Source organism: Myotis yumanensis, unplaced genomic scaffold (genome assembly GCF_028538775.1).
Source record: "Myotis yumanensis isolate MYYU_CA2020_CCGP unplaced genomic scaffold, mMyoYum1.0.hap1 SCAF_3, whole genome shotgun sequence".
NCBI lineage: Eukaryota > Metazoa > Chordata > Mammalia > Chiroptera > Vespertilionidae > Myotis > Myotis yumanensis.
In genome coordinates this window covers 106,176,759-106,196,958 of record NW_027223754.1, presented here as the reverse complement: position 1 = coordinate 106,196,958, position 20,200 = coordinate 106,176,759, and the positions used below count along the sequence as shown (strand labels likewise).

Below are 20,200 nucleotides of genomic sequence, written 5' to 3'. Positions count from 1 at the left end.
TTTTCTTTCATTGACTGGCTTATTTCACTTAGCATAATGCTCTCCAGTTCCATCCATGCTGTTGCAAATGGTAAGAATTCCTTCTTTTTTACAGCAGCATAGTATTCCATTGTGTAGATGTACCACAGTTTTCTAATCCATTCATCTGCTGATGGGCACTTAGGCTGTTTCCAAATCTTAGCTATGGTAAATTGTGCTGCTATGAACATAGGGATGCATATATCATTTTTGATTGGTGTTTCTGGTTTCTTGGGATATATTCCTAGAAGTGGGATCACTGGGTCAAATGGGAGCTCCATTTTTAACCCCTAGAGTGCTGGGGAGCGCAATCGCGCTCCTCCTGTCTTTCGCCAAAAGTGCCAGGAGCGCTATCAAAGCTTCGAAATGGCATCCAGTTCTAAGTCTGCTTTTATTAATGATGATGATATTGCTAAATATGTCAATGTAGTAAAGGTTTCCTTAAGTTTTTGAATATGTAACTTCATTTACTTGAGATTCATAATTTTTAGCCTAAACTGCTGTAAAATCAGCAAAAATGCCTTGGCAATTTTAGCATAGTTCCTAGGATATTGGTTGGCACTCAAAGGGTTAACTTTTTGAGGAAACTCCATACTGTCTTCCATAGTGGCTGCACCAGTCTGCATTCCCACCAGCAGTGCACGAGTGTTCCCTTTTCTCAGCATCGTCTCCAGCACTTGTTGTTTGCTGATTTGTTGATGATAGCCATTCTGACAGGTGTGAGATGGTACCTCATTGTTGTTTTGATTTGCATCTCTCAGATGATTAGTGACTTTGAGCATGTTTTCATATGTCTCTTGGCTTTCTGAATGTCCTCTTTTGAAAAGTGTCTATTTAGGTAATACACACACACACACACACACACACACACACATACACACTAGAGCAGGGGTGGCAAACTTTTTGACTCGAGGCCACAATGGGTTCTTAAACTGGACCGGAGGGCCGGAACAAAAGCATGGATGGAGTGTTTGTGTGAACTAATATAAATTCAAAGTAAACATCATTACATAAAAGGGTAGGGTCTTTTATTTTTTTAGTTTTATTCATTTCAAACGGGCCGGATCCGGCCTGCGGGCCGTAGTTTGCCCACGGCTGCACTAGAGGCCCAATGCATGAAATTCATTCGGGGTGGGGGGGCAGTCCCCCTGACTGCTCCCCTGCTGACCTGGCCACTCCCTAACTGCTCCCCTGCTGGCCTGCCTGATTGCCCCTAACCACTCTACCTGCCTGCCTGATCGCCCCTAATTGCCTCTGCTTGTCGGCCTGGTCACCCCCTAACTCCCCCCCCGCCGGTCTGGTCACCCCCTAACTGCCCCCCTGCTGGCCTGGTTGCCCCCTAACTGTCCGGAAGGAAGTTGGACATCCGGAAGATGTTGGTCGACCCGGTCTAATTAGCATATTGCCCTTTTATTAATATAGATATATATATATTTTTTTAATTCTCACCTGAGAATGTTTTAAAATTGATTTTTAGAGAGAGAAACATCCATATGACACAGAAATACCAGTAGGCTGCCTCTGCACCTGCTGACCCACCTGGATCTAACCTAAACCTAAGTATGTGCCCTAACCTAGAATCCAACAGGAAATCCTTTGGTGTACAGGTTGAGACTCCAACCAATTGAGCCACCTGGCTAGGGCAGATCTGAAAAAAATTTTTAAATGTACCTCCGGACCCTGGTCGGTGTGGATCAGTAGTTAGTGTGTCCTCCCACGCACCAAAGGATCATGGGTTCGATTCCTGGTGAGGGCACATACACAGGTTGTGGGTTCCATCCCTGTCGGATTGCTTGGGCAACTGATTGATGTTTCTCTTTCTCTTTCCCTCTCCCTTCCTGTCTCTCTAGAATCAATGAAAAGAACATATCCTTAGAGGAGGACTTAAAAAGAAAAAAAATGCTGGTTTGGTTCAGTGGATAGTGCTTCTGCAGGTGGATTGAAGGGTACCGGGTTGGATTCCAATCAAGGGCACATACTGGGTTGCAGGCTTAATCCCTGGCCCTGGTCAGGGATTCAGCAAGAGGCAACCAATTGATGTCTCACATTAGTTTCTGTCTTTCTCCCTTTCTTCCACAGTCTGTAAAAAAAAAAAAAAAAATCAATGCAAAAATGTCCTCAGGTGAGGATTAACCAAAACAAACAAACAAACACCCATTCTCAGTGTGATTATTGAAGGAGCATATGAAGAATTTGTTGAATGAACGAGAAGGGATGGGACTTTGCTTTCTAACTGTTTTAGCAACTCTGCAAGCCAGAGGGTTTATTTTTTATTTTAATTTTTATTGATTGATTATTTTAGAGAGAGGAAGGGAGAGAAACACCAGTGTGTTGTTCCACTTATTATGCTCTCTTTGGTTGCTTCTTGTCTGTGCCCTGACCAGGGATCCAACCCGCAACCTTGCTGTATCAGGAGGAGGTTCTAACCCACTGCGCTGTGGGCTGCCTGTCAGGGCCCTCAACAAAACCCCTCTGGTGTGCCCTGGCCCCTGCTGGGTGTCGGAGCTCTTCTGCCACAGCAAAGGTTTGGGCTCCATTCTGTCAGGGCACTCACAGATAATATACCTATACAGGAATGCCTTAGTCCCACTCTCTCCCCAGACATACAATTAGGCTGTGTCATAAGTGACTGAGGACTGTTGAGGTCCCTGTGCTCTAGTCATTAGGCGGGGAGCTGGGGTATCATTGCCAATATGGCCAACTCTGATCCCCACTACGCCTGCTCCTCCATGGAGCACGACTTCAACTATGGCAGCTGCGTGGCCTCCGCCAGCCTACACATCCGTATGGGTAGGTCGCCCTCCTGCAGCTCGCCAGGCCCTGCTGCTGCGCAGTTGCCCCAGGAGACGGATTTCTGGGTTCCCAGGGAGAGCACCTTCTGCGACGGACTCCCAGGGAGAGCGGGGTCCCCGAGGGAAAGCACTTCGCTCTGTCTCCCTTTGGGGCTCCCGGGCTGGAGTGGAGTGCCTGTCCTGTGCAGGGCTCGGAGGGGAGAGCCACCCCAGGGAGGCCTCCTAGCTGGGTGCTGAGAAAACGAAACTGGAACCCTTCCTCCTTGAACCCTGTCGTCTTTGGTGTAGAAAGGGACAGATGAAAGCCTCAGCAGCCTTACTGGGGCATCTTTAAGTGAAGATGTTATTTTTTTTCGGTGAAAATAAGTTTATTGTGTAATCATTGTGATTACACAATATCCTGCATTGAGTTATTTGCTGGGATGTTTGTGCTTTAGGGCATGTGAATGCATTTTATTTTATTTGATGCAGCCTCACGTCCCCCGGCCTCGTGGGGCATGCAGCCACACCCACCCGCTCCAGCTGGTTGTTATGCTCCAGCCTTTGCCAGGAGGGCAAATTTGCATATTCCTTCATTATGTATATATATATACATATATATATATATAGATAGATAGATAGATAGATAGATGTGGACTTTGTTTTTTTTTTGTTTTTTTTTTAAATATATTTTATTGACTTTTTACAGAGAGGAAGGGAGAGAGACAGAGAGCCAGAAACATCGATGAGAGAGAAACATCGACCAGCTGCCTCCTGCACATCCCCCAGTGGGGACGTGCCCGCAACCCAGGCACATGCCCCCGACCGGAATCGAACCCGGGACCCCTCAGTCCGCAGGCCGACGCTCTATCCACCGAGCCAAACCGGCCCGGCGATGTGGACTTTGTTACTGGCTTCTTTGATTTAGCATAATGTTTTCTGGTTGCTGTAGCCTGTGTTAGTACTTCATTCCTTTTTATGGTCTCATAATATTCCATTGTATGAATATACTTTTTTTTATCAGTTGATGGGCAATTATTTGGCTTTTCTATGTAATGTTACTATTATTATTCATGTGCAGGATTTTGTGTAGAAATGTGTTTCCATTTCTCTGTGACGAATGTAACAGAGTAACTGAATTTTGCCTCCTTTTTATACAAGTTACACACACACACACACACACACATACGCACACACACTGCCTAATTAATTGTATGTCTGGGGAGAGAGTACAACTAAGGCATTCCTGTATAGGTATATTATCTGTGAGTGCCAATTGATGAGTGAGAACATTGTGGGGCACCTTTTTTTTTGTTTTTTTTATGACTTTACTTGAGTCAAACTGACAACAATTACCAGGAAGGAAAATCTCAGTTTATTGAGAAAATGCTCTCTGGGCAATTCTTAACACAAGATTGAACTAGAGAACTTCAGTTAGGCGTGTTTCAGTTGGAAAGGGATAGCCTACATTAGAATACTTAGAGTCTGCTGATTTTTTAAATGACACCTTGCTTAGTTGCATTTCTCAGCTGGATGGGGTAAATTATTACAATTTCATAATTTTTATTAGGATTATGTAAAGGTTTCATTATTTTTATTGATTTTTAAAATATATTTTTATTGATTTCAGAGAAGAAGGGAGAGGAAGAGAGAGATAGAAACATCAATGATGAGAGAGAATCATTGATCGGCTGCCTCCTGCATTTTGGACCAAGCCCGCAACCCAGGCATGTGCCCTTGACTGAAATTGAACCTGGGACCCTTCGGTCAGCAGGCCGACGCTCTATCCCCTGAGCCAAACCGGCTAGGGCTTTTATTGATTTTTTTTTTAAGAGAGGGAGGGAGGGAGGGAGGAAGGAATATTGATGTGTGTGTGTGGGGGAGAGAGAGAGAGAGAGAGAGAGAGAGAGAGAGAGAAATATTGATGCGAGAGAGAAACATTGATTGGTTGCCTCCTGCATGCACTCTGATTCAAACTGAAACCTGGATATGTGTCCTGACTGGGAATCAAACCTGCAACCACTTTGGTATATGGGAAAACACTCCAACCAACTGAGCCACATCAGCCAGGGCTTAGGATTATTTAATTTTACTTCTTCTTTTTTGAGAAAGTCTTAGAATGCCATAGGAGCTAATAAAACATGGATTAAAAAAATAGAGTTATTGGATTCATGTTAATTTGTGGAACTTCACAAAAATATTTTTCCTACTCAGACCACTAGTGAGTCTTGGGACTAGATAGAGATGTGGTAATCAAAAAATTTTGTTAACATGTTAAGCGCCCAGCCTGTTTTGTCTTCCGGAAGGAAAATATAGTATCAGTCACTAGTGACTGACATGGGGCTTAACGTGTTAATGCTTACAATTTTAAGTTTTGACCTAGTTGGTGTGGCTCAGTTGGTTGAGCATCATGCCATGCACCAGGAGGTCACCTGTATGATTTCTGGTTGCGGCACATGCATAGGTTCAGGCTCCATCCCCGGTAGGGGGTGTGCAGGAGGTAGCCAATCCATGTTGCTCTCTCATCAATGTTTCTATCTCTCTCTGCCTTTCCCTTCCTCTTTCTGATATCAATAAACATTAAAAACATAAAATTATAAGTTTTGATTTGTGACATAGTTATCTGTGGATATTTATTTTTCTCTTTACAAACTGGTATTATTGATCTGTTCAACTCCATATTACTTGAGTAACAATCTTATTACATTATAATTTTATTTTAGTAGAAAGAAATGGTCTAAAAACAAAGAGCTTCCTGAAATAATTTAATTAAAACATGTTAAATTGTCCTTGTTGGTATGGCTCAGTTGATTGAGCATTGCACTAAGAGGTTGCTGGTTGGATTCCCGGTCCGGGAACGTCCCCAGGTTGCTGGCTCAATACTCAGCAGGTGGCATTCAGGAGGTGGCCAATCAATGTTTCTCTTTCATTGGTGTTTCTCTCCCTTTCTCTCTCTTTAAAAATAAACTGGAGGCCCAGTGCACGAAATTGTGCGGGTAGGGTCCCTAGGCCTAGCCTGTGATCAGGGCCATCTTCTGCCTGTTTGCCAGTCCCCAGGCCGAACGTCACCTTTGCCACCGGGGCGGGTAGGTTGCGGGCATGCCCCAGAGCTTCCATCAGCGCTGCAAGCTCCAGCAGCGGCGGCAGCAGTGGCGCCCGTGTGAGTGGCCCCAAGCAGGCAGCACGTTCCATCAGCGGCCAGCTCGGCGCACGTGCATGGAGGTGAAGTCGCTGGCGCCCGCTTACCCTCTGGCCTGAGCCCCCGAGCAGCCGGGGATGAGCTAGGGATTTCAATAGCCTGATAGCAAGCCCAGTCCTCCCGCACCCACCCTGGTTCCCCTGTTCACTATCGCTGATCCATCGGAACCTGCAGGCTGGGGGAAGGGACCAAGAGGTCAGCCATTCCATCTGCTTGCCAGTCCCCAGGCCTGCCCTGCCACCACCCACCCACTTTCCCATGGTTCCCTGTTCGCCTGCGGGCGGGGACTGGGGTGTGGGGGAGGTGGGGGAGGGGAGGGACCGAGAAGTGGTCAATGCACCTCATGACAACTGGTCGAGCGGTCGTTCTGGTCGTTACGCTTATGGTCCCTGGCCTTTTATTATATAGGATAAGCCCTGGCCAGTTTGGCTCAGTGGACAGAGCATTGGCCTGCAGATTGAAGGATCCCGAGTTCGATTCCAGTCAGGGCACATGCCCAGGTTGCGGGCTTGATCCCCAGTAGGGGCATGCAGGAGGCAGCCGATCAATGATTCTCTCTCATCATTGATACTTCTAGCTCTTGCTCCCTTTCCCTTCCTCTCTGAAATCAATAAATATATATTAAAATAAATAAATATTTTAGAAAAACATGTTAAATGATGAGTTTCTGTTATAGTTCTAAGGGGTTAAGGACTACAATATAGGTATGATATTCTAAATTAGTATGTTTGAGGTAGGTGCTATAAATATTTATTTCTTAAAATATTTTTATGTATTGATTGATTTTATAGAGAAAGGGATTAAGAGATAGAAAATAGCAATTTTGTTGTTCCACTTAGTTGTGCATTCATTGGTTGATTTTTTTTTTTAATTTTTTTTTTTAATTTTAATAATTTTTATTTCTTAAAGTATTACAAAGAGTATTACATATGTCTCCTTTTTTCCCCCCCTTGACATTCCCCTGGCCCCTACCCCCCGCCCCCCCCCCCGCCCCGTGTCTTGTGTCCATTGGTTAATCTTATATGCATGCATATAAGTCCTTCAGTTGGTCTCTTAATCCCCCGCCCCCAACCCTCCCCAGGCTTCCCACTGTAGTTTAACATTCTGTTCAATGTTGCTCTGCTTCTGTATCTACCCCTGTTCATCAGTCCATACTGGTCCCCTTTATTTGTCCCAACCTCACTGGAGTAGTCTCAACCTCACCAGGGCCGTCTGAGCCTCACCAGGGCCATTTCAACCTCACCGGGGCCGTCCCTACCTCACGGGGGCCGTTTCAACCTCACCGGGGTCGTCCCTACCTCACGGGGGCCGTTTCAACCTCACCGGGGTCGTCCCTACCTCACGGGGGCTGTTTCAACCTCATCGGGGTCGTCCCTACCACACCGGGGCCGTTTCAACCTGACCGGGGTTGTCCCTACCACACCGGGGCCATTTCGACCTGACCGGGGTTGTCCCTACCAGACCGGGGTCGTCCCTACCTCACGGGGGCCGTTTCAACCTCACCGGGGTCGTCCCTACCTCACGGGGGCCGTTTCAACCTGACCGGGGTTGTCCCTACCACACCGGGGCCGTTTCAACCTGACCGGGGTTGTCCCTACCACACCGGGGCTGTCATTGGTTGATTTTTTAAAAATATATATTTTATTGATTTTTTACAGAGAGGAAGGGAGAGGGATAGAGAGTTAGAAACATCAATGAGAGAGAAACATCAATCAGCTGCCTCCTGCACACCCTCTACTGGGGATGTGCCCGCAACCAATGTACATGCCCTTGACCGGAATTGAACCTGGGACCCTTGAGTCCGCAGGCTGACGCTCTATCCACTGAGCCAAACCGGTTAGGGCTATTGATTGATTTTTTAAAAAAATATATTTTTATTTATTTCAGAGAGGAAGGGAAGGAGAGAGAGATAGAAACATCAATGATAAGAGAGAATAATTGATAGGCTACCTCCTGCATGCCCCACACTGGGGATCGCACGCCCCACACTGGGGATCAAACCTGCATGTGCCCTGACCAGGAATCAAACTTGACCTCCTGGTTCATAGGCTGATGCTCAACCACTGAGACACGCTGCCTGGGAATTCTTTTTTTTCTTTTAATTACTGATTTTTTTTAGAGAGAGAAGAAGAGAGAGGGAGATAGAGAAACATGGATGTGAGAGAGAAACATTGATGGCTTGCTTCCTGTACACACCCCAACTGGGAATGAACTCCCAATTTGGATATGTGCCCTGACCAAGAATCAACCTGAAACCCTTTGGTGCATAGGACTATACCAGTGATGGCGAACCTATGACACGCATGTCAGAGGTGACACGCGAACTCATTTTTTTGTTGATTTTTCTTTGTTAAATGGCATTTAAATATATAAAATAAATATCAAAAATATAAGTCTTTGTTTTACTATGGTTGCAAATATCAAAAAATTTCTATATGTGACACAGCACCAGAGTTAAGTTAGGGTTTTTCAAAATGCTGACACGCTAAGCTCAAAAGGTTCGCCATCACTGGACTATACAGACAGTCCTCGGGTTACATCGGACTCGACATACGTCGTTTTGTGGTTACGTCGCCACCTCCCATTTATTTATAAAAAAAAGAGTTCCGTCATTTTGACATATGTACATAGGTGCTTTATGTTTTTTATTATTTATTTACACAAGTAAAAGTCAGGAATTGTTACCTTTCTTTTAAATTTTTTTTACTGTTTCACTTCATTACTGCTGTGTACGTGCTCAGTGTGAGTGACGTAGATGCTTATATAAGTGGGTTCCAAATTACGGCGAAAATCGCGTTATGTCGCGCCGTAGGTACGGATCTCCAACGTAACCCAAGGACCTACTGTACTCCAACCAACTGAGCCACACCAGCGGGGCCATTGGTTGATTCTTGTATGTGCCCTGACCAGGGATCAAACCTGCAACCTTGGCTATGTATGGGGACAACACTCTAACCAACTGTGTTACCTGGCCAGGGCTTATAAATTTCTTCTTTTCTTTTTTATATTTTTTTATTTTTTAATGATTTCAGAGAGGAAGGGAGAGGGAGAGAGAGCTAGAAACATCAATGATGAGAGAGAATCATTGATAGGCTGCCTCCTGCATGCCCCCTACTGGGGATCGAACCCACAATGTGGGCATGTGCCCTTGACTGGAATTGAACCCGGGACCCTTCAGACTGCAGGCCGATGCTCTACCCACTGAGCCAAAACGGCTAGGGCTATAAATTTCTATTTTTAACAAGTATCCAAGTTGATTATGAACAGACAAGTTTGGGAAACAGGTGCAAAACACTCACGGTGAAGATTTGCTTTTCATAAGAATTTAAAGTAGAATTTAAGAGTTGTTGCATACTTTCTGGTTAGAGTTTATAAAATATGCTTAATTCACCCTGGCCAGTGTGGTTCAGTTGGAGCGTGGTCTATGCAATGGAAGGTAGCAGGTTAGATTCCAGGTCAGGGAATATACTGAGGTTGCAGGTTTTTAAAAAAATATATTTTTATTGATTTCAGAGAGGAAGGGAGAGGGAGAGATAGAAATATCAATGAGAGAGAATCATTGGTCAGCTGCCTTTTGCAGCCCCCTACTGGGGATCGAGCCCACAACCTGGGCATGTGCCCTTGACTGGAATCGAACCCGGGACCCTTCAGTCCGCAGGCTGATGCTCTATCCACTTAGCCAAACCGGCTAGGGTTAGGTTGCAGGATTGATCCCTGGTCGGGGCACACTGATCCTGGTGTGTCTCTTACATTGATGTCTCTCTCTCTCTTCCCCTTCTTCCCTCTCTAAAATGAAATGAAGTGAAATAAATAAAATAAATAAATAAATAAATAAAATAATAAAATAAATAAAATAAAATAAAATAAAATATAAAGTTAAATAAAGCTTAATTCCTGCAGTCTTATCCATCCTAGCATCCTGGGATTTGCACTGATCCTCATAATAGAAATCTGGTTAAAAAAAGCAAACCATTTATTGTCTGATTGGGATATTATGTTTGTTACTGAAGGATCATGGGGGTTTTATATGTGACTGGTTTTAAAGATGCCACCAAATCCTCCTATATAATAAAGAGGTAATATGCAAATTGACCCTCCCTCCATCACACCATCACAAGATGACTGCGCCCACAGCAGAGGCGGGGTTCCCATAACAAGCCATAATGAGCCATCATCAGGGACCTGAGGCTGCGCCCCCTGCCCGGTAAGGGTTTGATGGGGCACCTCAAGCCGCACCCCCTGCCCGGCAGGGCTTGACCGGGAACCTCAGGCTGTCCCCCCACCTGGCAGGGCTTGAATGGGGGACCTCAAGGTGGGCCCCCCGCCCTGGCCTGGGCCAGGGGACCTCAGGCCATGACCCCCGCCCTGGTGCCAGGCAGGGGGACCTCAAGCCGCGTCCCCCGCCTGGTGGGGCTTGACAGGGGACCTCAAGGCATGTCCCCCACCCCGGCCCAGGCCAGGGTACCTCAGGCTGCAACCCCCGCTCCGGCGCTGGGCCAGGGGACCTCAGGCCATGCCCCCCACCCTGGGCCGGACCAGGGGACTTCAGGTCACACCCCCTGCCCCGGCGCCGGGCTGGGGAACCTGAGGGTGTGCTGGGGGACCCGAGGCTGTGCCCCTGCCCAGCATGCGCCAGGGGACCTGAGGCTGCACCCCCCTGCCCAGCATGCACCAGGGGACCTGAGGCTGCACCCCCCTGCCCAGCATGCACCAGGGGACCTGAGGCTGCGCTCCCTGCCCGGCAGTGCTTGATGGGGGCCCTGAGGCTGTGCCCCCCACCTGGCAGTGCTTGACAAGGGACCTGAGGCTGCACCCCCCGTCTGGTGGGGCTTGACGGGGATGGGGCAGGTCTGGTCTGGGTCTCGCCCAATGGGGTGGGGCCGGCCAGGTCTGGGTCTTGTGCAATTTTGAGGTGCGGGCGGGGTCTTGGCTCTGGGTCCCGCGGTGCGCCCCAGACTCTGACAGGAGGAAGATTTTTATATACATGTTACTAATTTTCTTTCATCTCTGACACTTCTATTATAGAGAAAGGGCTAATAGCAATATTAAAATATTTCCTCTAATTAATTCCCTTTTAATGTGCACGAATTTCATGCACTGGGCCACTAGTGATTCAGATAAGTCAAATTCCTTAATTTTTGTATTATTCCATGCTGTTTCAAAATGCTTCTGTGCCCTTTTCTGACCTACTTTACATCTAAAATTCACCCCTTTCTCATTGCCCAGCTGATTCAATTAGTGAATACCTATTCATGTTCCAAGCCTGGCTCAGTTTTTAGTTTATAAAGACATAATTAATTTTTTTTTTTAAATTAAATCTTTATTGTTCAGATTATTACATTTGTTCCCCTTTTTCCCCCCTTAACTCCCCTCCTTCCAGCTCCCACCCCACCCTCCACCCTCACTCCCCACCCACTGTGTTCATCCATAGGTGCATGATTTTTGTCCAGTCACTTCCCGCATCTCCCACACCCCTTTTTCCCCCAAGAATAGTCAGTCTATTCCCTTTCTATGTCCCTGATTCTATTATAATCACCAGTTCATTCTGTACATCAGGTTATTTATTCACTTGATTCTTAGATTCATTTGTTGATAGATGCATGTTTGTTGTTCATAATTTGTATCTTTACCTTCTTCTTCCTCTTCTTAAAGGATACCTTTCAGCATTTCATATAATACTGGTTTGGCGGTGATGAACTCCTTTAGCTTTTCCTTATCTGTGAAGCTCTTTATCTGACCTTCAATTCTGAATGATAGCTTTGCTGGATAAAGTAATCTTGGTTGTAGGTTCTTGGTATTCAGCACTTTGAATATTTCTTGCCATTCCCTTCTGGCCTGCAAAGTTTCTGTTGAGAAATCAGCTGACAGTCGTATGGGTATTCCCTTGTAGGTAATTGAGCCTCTTTCTCTTGCTGCTTTTAAGATTTTCTCTTTGTCTTTTGCTCTTGGCATTTTAATGATGATGTGTCTTGGTGTGGTCCTCTTTGGATTCCTTTTGTTTGGGGTTCTCTGCGCTTCTTGGACCTGTAAGTCCATTTCTTTCTCCAGGTGGGGGAAGTTTTCTGCCATTATTTCTTGAAATAGGTTTTCAATATCTTGCTGTCTCTCATCTTCTGGCACTCCAATGACTCTGATATTAGACCGCTTAAAGCTGTCCCAGAGGCTCCTTACACTATCTTCACACTTTCGGATTCTTTTTTCATTTTGCTTTTCCAATTGGGTGTTTTTTGTCGAATCTTTGGTTTGATTATTGTACTCCTCTGGTCTGCTATTGGGTATAATATTCTTTATTTCAGTCCGTGTATGCTTACTTTCTAATTTCTTTATCGTAGCATCGAGGGTCTCATTAGTTTTCGTGAGGCTCTGCACAAATTTATGGCAAGCCCTCAAAATTGCGATTCTTAGCTCCATATCCTCCATTTCTGTCAAGTTTTTTTGTCTCCGCATCTTTTATGCTTTCTTGGTGCACCCCCTTGTGGTCTCTGTGCGCAGTCTTGTTCTAGCCAAGCCTTAATTGTTGTAGTTAACACTAGAGGGATTTGACCCCCAGGCCGACTGGCTATAGGAATCAGCTGTATGGAAAACGTCTGCCTTCTGGGGAGGCGCTAATCCAGCCTTTGCCTGAGGCGATCGGCAAATGGCTGTGCGCAGGGTTTGGGCGGGGCGGGATCAACAGGGCGGGCGGAGGGAGCAGTTATGGCCACGCTCAGTCCCGTTCCCAGAGGCTCTGCTTCTCAGAACCCCGGCAGCCACTGCAAACCTCGGAGAGAAAGCTGCCCTCAGGTCCCAACTGATGCCGGATAATCCCGCTTCTCCCGTTTGAGTCTGGGTCCCTAGATACTCGCCCGGATCTGGAGCCCAGAGTCTGAGACTCGCTCCCGACAGAAAACGACAACCGCGCCCTCAGCCACCAGCCCGCTTTGCGCGCGCACCTCGGTACCTTTGTATTTTCCACACTGCGCCGCCTCTGAGCCTCGATTTGCTGTTCTCTTTCCTTCTAGTTGTAGAGTCTCTCTTCAGCCAGCCTTCCTGTGGTTCTGGGTGATGTCCGTTCAGTCTTTTAGTTGTATTTATGAAATGGTTGTTTGCGGCAGCGGTCTCCGGTGTTTACCTACGCCGCCATCTTGGTCTCCCCCCATTGCTGCCGGAAGCCAATTCCAGCATGTCGGCAGGGCTGAATCATCTGGAAGTGGCTGAGGGCATTTCCCCAAACCCGCTGCATCTGGAAGTTGAACCAGGAATGCTTTGTGCTCACCGACGCCTTGGCGGGTCACAGAGCGCTGGGGAAACAAGGGGCAGCCCCGGGCCAGGAAAAAGTAAGGTCTTTCAAGACATAATTAATTTCCTCTTCTTTTCCCCCTTCCCCAGGGAGACTTGTCTTTTTCTTCTTTTGGGTTGTTCTCTCCCACTCTATGGATACTGACTTGTATTATAGAACTTTATTGTTCTTGTTTATATATTTTTGTTTTCTTCTACTTGGTTGATAACTTCTGAGGGCAGTAATTTATCTTAGTTGTCTTTGTGTCTAATGTGTATAGAGTACCTTGTATATTTTTTTCTTTAATATATTTTATTGATTTCAGAGAGGAAGGAAGAGGGGGAAAGAGAAACATCAATGATGAGAGAGAATCATTGTTTGGCCGCCTCCTGCATGCCCCCTAGTGGGGATCAAGCTCGCATCCCAGGCATGTGCCCTGACTGGGAATCGAACCATGACCCTCTGGGTCCTAGGTCGATGCTCAACTACTGAGCCACAGTGGTCGAGCAAGTACCTTGTATCTTAAGATATGTGTGGAATGAATACAAAAAATTGTCAGAAGGCACTGTTGTCTATTTTAATAGATGTAATTATTAGTCTGTATGTGGACTTTGTAGAATTAGATTTTCTAAATATAAATAGTCTAGTAATCTTTTAGAATGTAGTGTGTTATATTCATTTGGAAACTTCCTTAGAAATTTTAAGAAAAGTAGATTCCAGTCAGGTATTGGTTACAAACAACACAAAGTAATTTAGCTTATTTGAGCAGAAAGGAACTTACTGCAAGGGCATTGGATATCTTACAGAATGGACAGGAAAGGTGGAAAATTAGGTTTGGGAAATAGGCAGGAATCAAGGGAGACTGCTGCACACTCAGCCAAGGTCTGGCCACAGGAATAGAATAGTATACTGCTACTGGATTTGCACCACTGCCTCTGCTGAACCCACACCACCACTATTCCATAACTTACCTTTTAATGTCTTTTTAGATTCCAAATCTAGAACCTCTGACTTGGGGCTGAGCCTAGATTACATATCTGTAGCCTGAGGTCCACGGACCAGAACAGGAGAGAAAATATCTAGTCAGTTTTAGCTTTTGTAGTGAGGTATTTGTTTTCTACCATGATTGACACTGTTGGATGCTCCATAGATAGGAAATTGAGGTCAGATGGCTGGTAGGCAAAAAAGTAAAAAAACCAAACAAACAGTGAAATTAGCTCTGGTTGGGGGGCTAAGTTAGTTGAAGCCCCATCTCATAGACCAAAAAGTTGTGCTTCAGTTCCTGGTCAGGACACATACTTAGGTTGTGGATTTGATTCTTGGTCGGGGAGTGTGTGGGAGGCATTTGATTGATGTTTCTCACATCGATGTTTCTCCCTTCCTCTCTAAAATCAATAAAAGCATATCCTAGGGTAGTGGTCGGCAAACCGAGACTCGGGAGCCACATGCGGCTCTTTGGCCCCTTGAGTGTGGCTCTTCCACAAAATACCACGTGCGGGTGCACGTACAGTGCGATTGAAACTTCGTGGCCCATGCACAGAAGTCGGTTTTCGGCCTGGGCGAGTCTATTTTGAAGAAGTGGTGTTAGAAGAAGTGGGGGGTGTTGGTCGGGTGACACGCAGGCGGGCCGTGGGATACGCAGCGAGGGGGAGGTACATTGTTTTGAGGTACTTTCGCTGAGGTCGACCCCTTTCAACTCTCCCATCCACACTCGTCTATCTGAAACAAGTATAGAAGACGAGTGTGGATGGGAGAGTTGGAAGGGGTCGACCTCAGCGAACGTACCTCAATCAGATTGAGGACATTTTTAGCAAAGGCCAGCTTAGGAGTACCCTAATTAAGTTAATAACAATGTACCTACCTATATAGTTGAAGTTTAAAAAATTTGGCTCTCAAAAGAAATTTTAGTCGTTGTACTGTTGATATTTGGCTCTGTTGCCTAATGAGTTTGCCGACCACTGTCCTAGGGTGAGGATTAAAAAAAAAAGGTGAAAATGCATTATAGCACTACTGCTAGTTAATATCTGATACATAGATCTCAGAAAATTTATTTCACTTTTATGGGTCTCTCTTTTATTATTTGTAAATTTGAAACACTATCTTTTCATTATTAAATGGTAATAACAATGTAAAAGTGTAATCAAATATATTTTTTTCTTTCTCTGTCTTCTTTTGTCATCAAATATTTTGAATATCCTGTAAGAACACAAGGGATGTTGCTTTTATTCCTGTGATGTAAGCTATAATACCTTCTCCCTTTCTTTGGCGTTATGTATTAATAATTTTTAAATATACCTTTCTGAAGTTTATGGGAACTTAAAGTTGAGCAGGGCAGTCCAAGGCATATTGTTGATTTATTGGGTATTTTGATATAATTTTTGTAGCATTGCCCCCAGAAGATAGAAACAATAATTATTCTAGGACATTTCTCTTAGTTTGCTTTTAACAGATCTTAAATTTTGCCAACCTTGCCTGTCTCTTTTTCCTGTTGTTAGCTATAGCTGAACCTCTTTTTCTTTTCTTTTTTTAAAATATGTTTTTATTGATTTTTTTTTAAGATAGAGGGAGAGAAACATTGATTGGCTGCCTCTTGCATGCCCCCTACTGGGGATCAAGCCCACACCTGGGCATGAGCCCTGACCTGGTATTGAACCAGCAACCTCTTGGTATACTGAACAATGCTCAAACAACTGAGTCACACTGGCCAGGGCTACTGGATATTTCTTGAGATCTTAAAGAAGTCTGTAGTGTTGTTTTAAGTAGAAAACAGTTATTTGGAAACCTCTTGATGAGATATTATGGTTGGAAACAGCTAGTAAGGTACATAGTAGGGGTCAACAGGTATAGATTTTCAGTTATAAAAGAAATCATTCTTGAGGATATAATGTACATCATGGTGACTGTAGTTAATAATACTGTATTGCATATTTGAAAGTTGCTAAGAGCATAAATATTTTTTAATTAAAATTTTTTCAATTTCATTCAATATTTGTATTACTTTCAGCTGTACAGCATGTGAGAATAAATTTATTTATTTATTTCAAGTTATAAAAGAAAGTGTATTTAGAAAGTCACAGAGGTAGAAGAAGTGAGCTATAGAAGAAATGCACTCAGGAAACAAGTTACAGAAGCAAAAGAAGGGCCTCTGGAGCTTAGTAGAAAGAGAGAGAGAGAGAGATAAGTGCCTTGAGGGACAAAAGAGGGAAGAGGGGCATGGGTGGGCTCCAGAAAAGAGAGAGAGAACATGCTGAGAATAAATCTTAAGAAGGTAGCCTGGCCAGTGTGGTTCAGTGATTGAGCATCGACCCATGAACCAGGAGGTCACAGTTTGATTCCGGGTTAGGGTACATGCCTGGGTTGCGGTCTCGATTCCCAGTGTGGAGTGCGCAGGAGGCAGCCAATTAATTATGTTTCTCTCTCATCGATGTTTCTATCTCTCTAAAGATGGATAAAAACATTAAAAAATATATTTTTATTGATTTCAGAGAGGAACGAAGAGGTAGAGAGAGAGGGAGAAACATCAGTGATGAGAGAGAACCACTGATAGGCTGCTTCTTGCATGCTCCACACCGGGGATTGCGCCCACAACCCGGGCATGTTGAACCATGATCTCCTAGTTCATAGGTGGACGCTCAACCACTTAGCCAGCTGGGCAATATAAACATATTTTTTTAAAAAAGAAATAAATAAAAAGGTACATGGTAGGTAAAACTGCTACTAAGTCCAGGTGAAAAAGGGAGAGTTGTAGTTGTGTTGACTAGGGGACAAGTTAGGAAGCCTAATGAAGAGATTCAGAACGTAGGCGCTTAAATAACAGTCCAGAAGCTAGTGGTCAGGTTGGCAAGGTCACTCTGTTCTACATGGTCATTCTGGGACACAGGTTTCTTCTGTCTTGTTGCTTCACCATCCCCTAAAATGGTGTTCTTGTTTGCATGTTTGCCATATTCGCATTTCAAACCATAGAAAGGAGGGAAGAGGAATTCTTTGAGGAAAGACCCACAAATTGCAGATATAACTTCCACTCATATTCCTGTGGCTAGGACTGATCATATGGTACATTCAGTTGCAAAGGAGACTAGGAAATATAAATGGCAACTGTGTGGCCACAATTTAGGAGGCTTCATTAGTAAAGGAAATAAGAGAACATACTGGATGGAGGTGCAGTGGGGGCATGACTAGTGTTTTTGCCATATAGGTGAAAATAGAGAAACTAGGGAGAGAGGGAAGTGTGCTTTTGATATGAAATTTGAATAAATTACCACTTGTAAGTAAATATATTTTTAAAACATTACTCAGAAGAAAAGTCTTAGAAATACTTATTTTGGTATTTAGTTGACTAATTGAAGTCAAGAAGAAAATTTACTAGCATGTACAGAGTCCTCGGGTTACATCCGACTCGAAGTACATCGTTTTGTGGTTATGTCGCCATCTCCCATTTACTTATAAAAAAAAAAGATCTGTCATTTTGATGTATGTACATATGTGCTTTATGGTTTTTATTATTTACCACAAGTAAAGGTCAGGAATTGTTATCTTTCTTTTAAATTTTTTTTTACTGTTTCGATTCATTACTGCTGTGTATGTGCTCCATGTGAGTGACGAAGGTGCTTATGTAGGTGGATTCCGATTTACGGCAAAAACTGCTTTACGTTGTGCTGTAGGAGTGGATCTCCGACATAACCTGAGCACCTACTGTAATAAACTTTATTTTTTAATATATATTTTTATCGATGAGAGAGAATCATTGGTTGGCTGCCTCCTGCAACTCTCCCCCCAACCAGGGGTTGAGCCCACAATCTGGGCATGTGCCTTGACCTGGAATCAAACCATGACACCTGGGTCATAGGTCTATGCTCAACCACTGGCGACAACAGCTGGGCAGCATGTAATAAACTTTAAACTGAAAAAATGCTTTCATGTTTTTAGGTTTTACGCATCTGTTAATAGACCTTTTTGGAGCTCTGCCACCCAACTCAATGGCGTCTTCTACTTCTGTGCCTCTGGGATTTCACTATGAAACAAAGTATGTTGTTCTCAGCTACTTGAGACACCTCTCTCAGGAGAAGCTGCAAGAGCATCATCGTTCCTCACTACAAGGTATTACCTTTGGCTTATGGTGGTTATATTTAGTAGCAATAATAACATCATATATAAAAGCATATATACCTAAATAATTTATATTTATGGTTTTATGATCAAATAATACCAATAAGCTTTTAAAAAGCTTTATTGTTGAGAGTATTACAGATGTCCCTCCATTTTCCCCCCATTACCCTCCCTCCTGCCGGTTCCTACCCTGCTCTAAGCCTTCAACACCTTATTGTCTGCCTCCATGGGTAACACATATAAGTTCTCCAGTTAATCTCTCCCCCTTTCTGCCTTTCCCTCTAAGATTCATCAGTCTGGTGCATGTTTCCTTGCCTTTGGTTCTATTTTATTTATCAGTTTATTTTGTTCATTAGACGCCTTGTTCCTTTATTTTAATTTTTAGATTAGTTGTTGATAGATATGCATTTATTGCCATTTTATTGTTCATATTTTTTATTTTTACTTCTTAAAGAATACCCATACATTTCATGTAATACTGGTTTGGTGGTGATGAACTCCTTTAGCATTTTCTTGTCTATGAAGCTCTTTATCTGTCCTTCAATTCTAAATGATAGCTTTGCTGGGTAGAGTGATCTTGGTTGCAAGTCCTTTTAATCACTGAATATTTCTTGCCACTCTCTTCTGGCCTGCAAAGTTTCTGTTGAGAAATCAGCTGACAGTCTTATGGGTGCTCCCTTGTAGATAACTAACTGCTTTCCTCTTGTTGGTTTTAAGATTCTGTTTCTCTTTAACCTTTGGCATTTTAATTATGATGTGTCTTGGTGTGGGACTCTGGATTCATCTTGTTGGGGACTCTCTGTACTTCCTGGACTTGTATATCTATTTCCTTCACCAAGTTAGGGAAGTTTTCTGTCATTATTTTAAAAATTAAAAAAAAATGTTTTTATTGATTTCAGAGAGAAAGGGAGAGGGAGAGATAGAAACATCAATGTTGAGAGAGAATCACCAATTGGCCTCCCCCTGTAAACCCTCCCTCCCCCCCCCCCCCCCCCCCCCCCCCCCGCCCCACACACACACACACACACACTGGAAATTGAGCCCGCAACCTGGGCATGTGCCTTAACAGGGAATCGAACCGTGACCTCCTGGTTCAGAAGTCCAGTGCTCAAGCACTGAGCTACACTGGCTGGGCTCTGTCATTTTTTCAAATAGGTTTTCAACTTCTTGATCTCTCTCTTCTCCTTCTGGCACCCCAATGATGCAATTGTTGATATGCTTCAAGTTGTCCCAGAGGCTCCTTGCACTTTCCTCATTCTTTTAGATTCATTTTTCTTTTTGCTGTTCTCATTGGGTGTTTTTTGCTTCCTTATATTCCAACTTGCTGATTTGATTCTCAGGTTCATCTACTCTACTGTTGATTCTCTATACAATATTCTTCACTGAAGTTAGTGTATCATTCATTTCTGACTGGTTCTTTTTTATGCTTTTGTAGTTTGCACTAAGTTCATTGAGCATCCTTATAATCAGTGTTTTGAACTCTGCTTTTAGTAGATTGCTTGTCTCCATTTTCTTTATTTCCTTTTCTGGAGTTTTGTCCTGTTCTTTCATTTGGGACGTGTTTTTTTTGAGTCCTCATTTTAGCAGCCTCCCTGTGTTTGTTTTTGTGTTTTAGGTAGAGTTGGTCCATTTCCTAGGCTTGGTTGAGTTGCCTTATGTAGTAGGTGTTTTGTAGAGTCCAGCGGCACAGCTTTCTTGATCACGAAGCTGAGCGCTCAAGGTGTGTGTTCCCCCACCCCCCCCGCCCCCCCTCCCACTTGGATGGGCTGTGCACATCCTCTGTTGTAGTTCAGTTTGATTGCTGTTGGCATGTCAATAGGAAGGGATTTATTCCCAGGCCAGTCAGCT

General features: G+C 44.2%; 1 protein-coding gene across 9 annotated transcripts in view; it reads left to right on the top strand.

The window, feature by feature from the left end:
• The window catches only part of BCL2L13 (BCL2 like 13), a 182,988-nt gene that overhangs the window by 9,175 nt on the left and 153,613 nt on the right, over nt 1–20,200 (top strand). For all 9 annotated transcript variants that reach the window (XM_070409274.1, XM_070409272.1, XM_070409273.1 and 6 more), the window contains exon 2: nt 18,173–18,343. In XM_070409274.1, coding sequence (XP_070265375.1) covers nt 18,223–18,343 — 121 coding nt within the window. In that variant the 5' untranslated portion in view covers nt 18,173–18,222. The remainder of the gene's footprint in view (nt 1–18,172; nt 18,344–20,200) is intronic.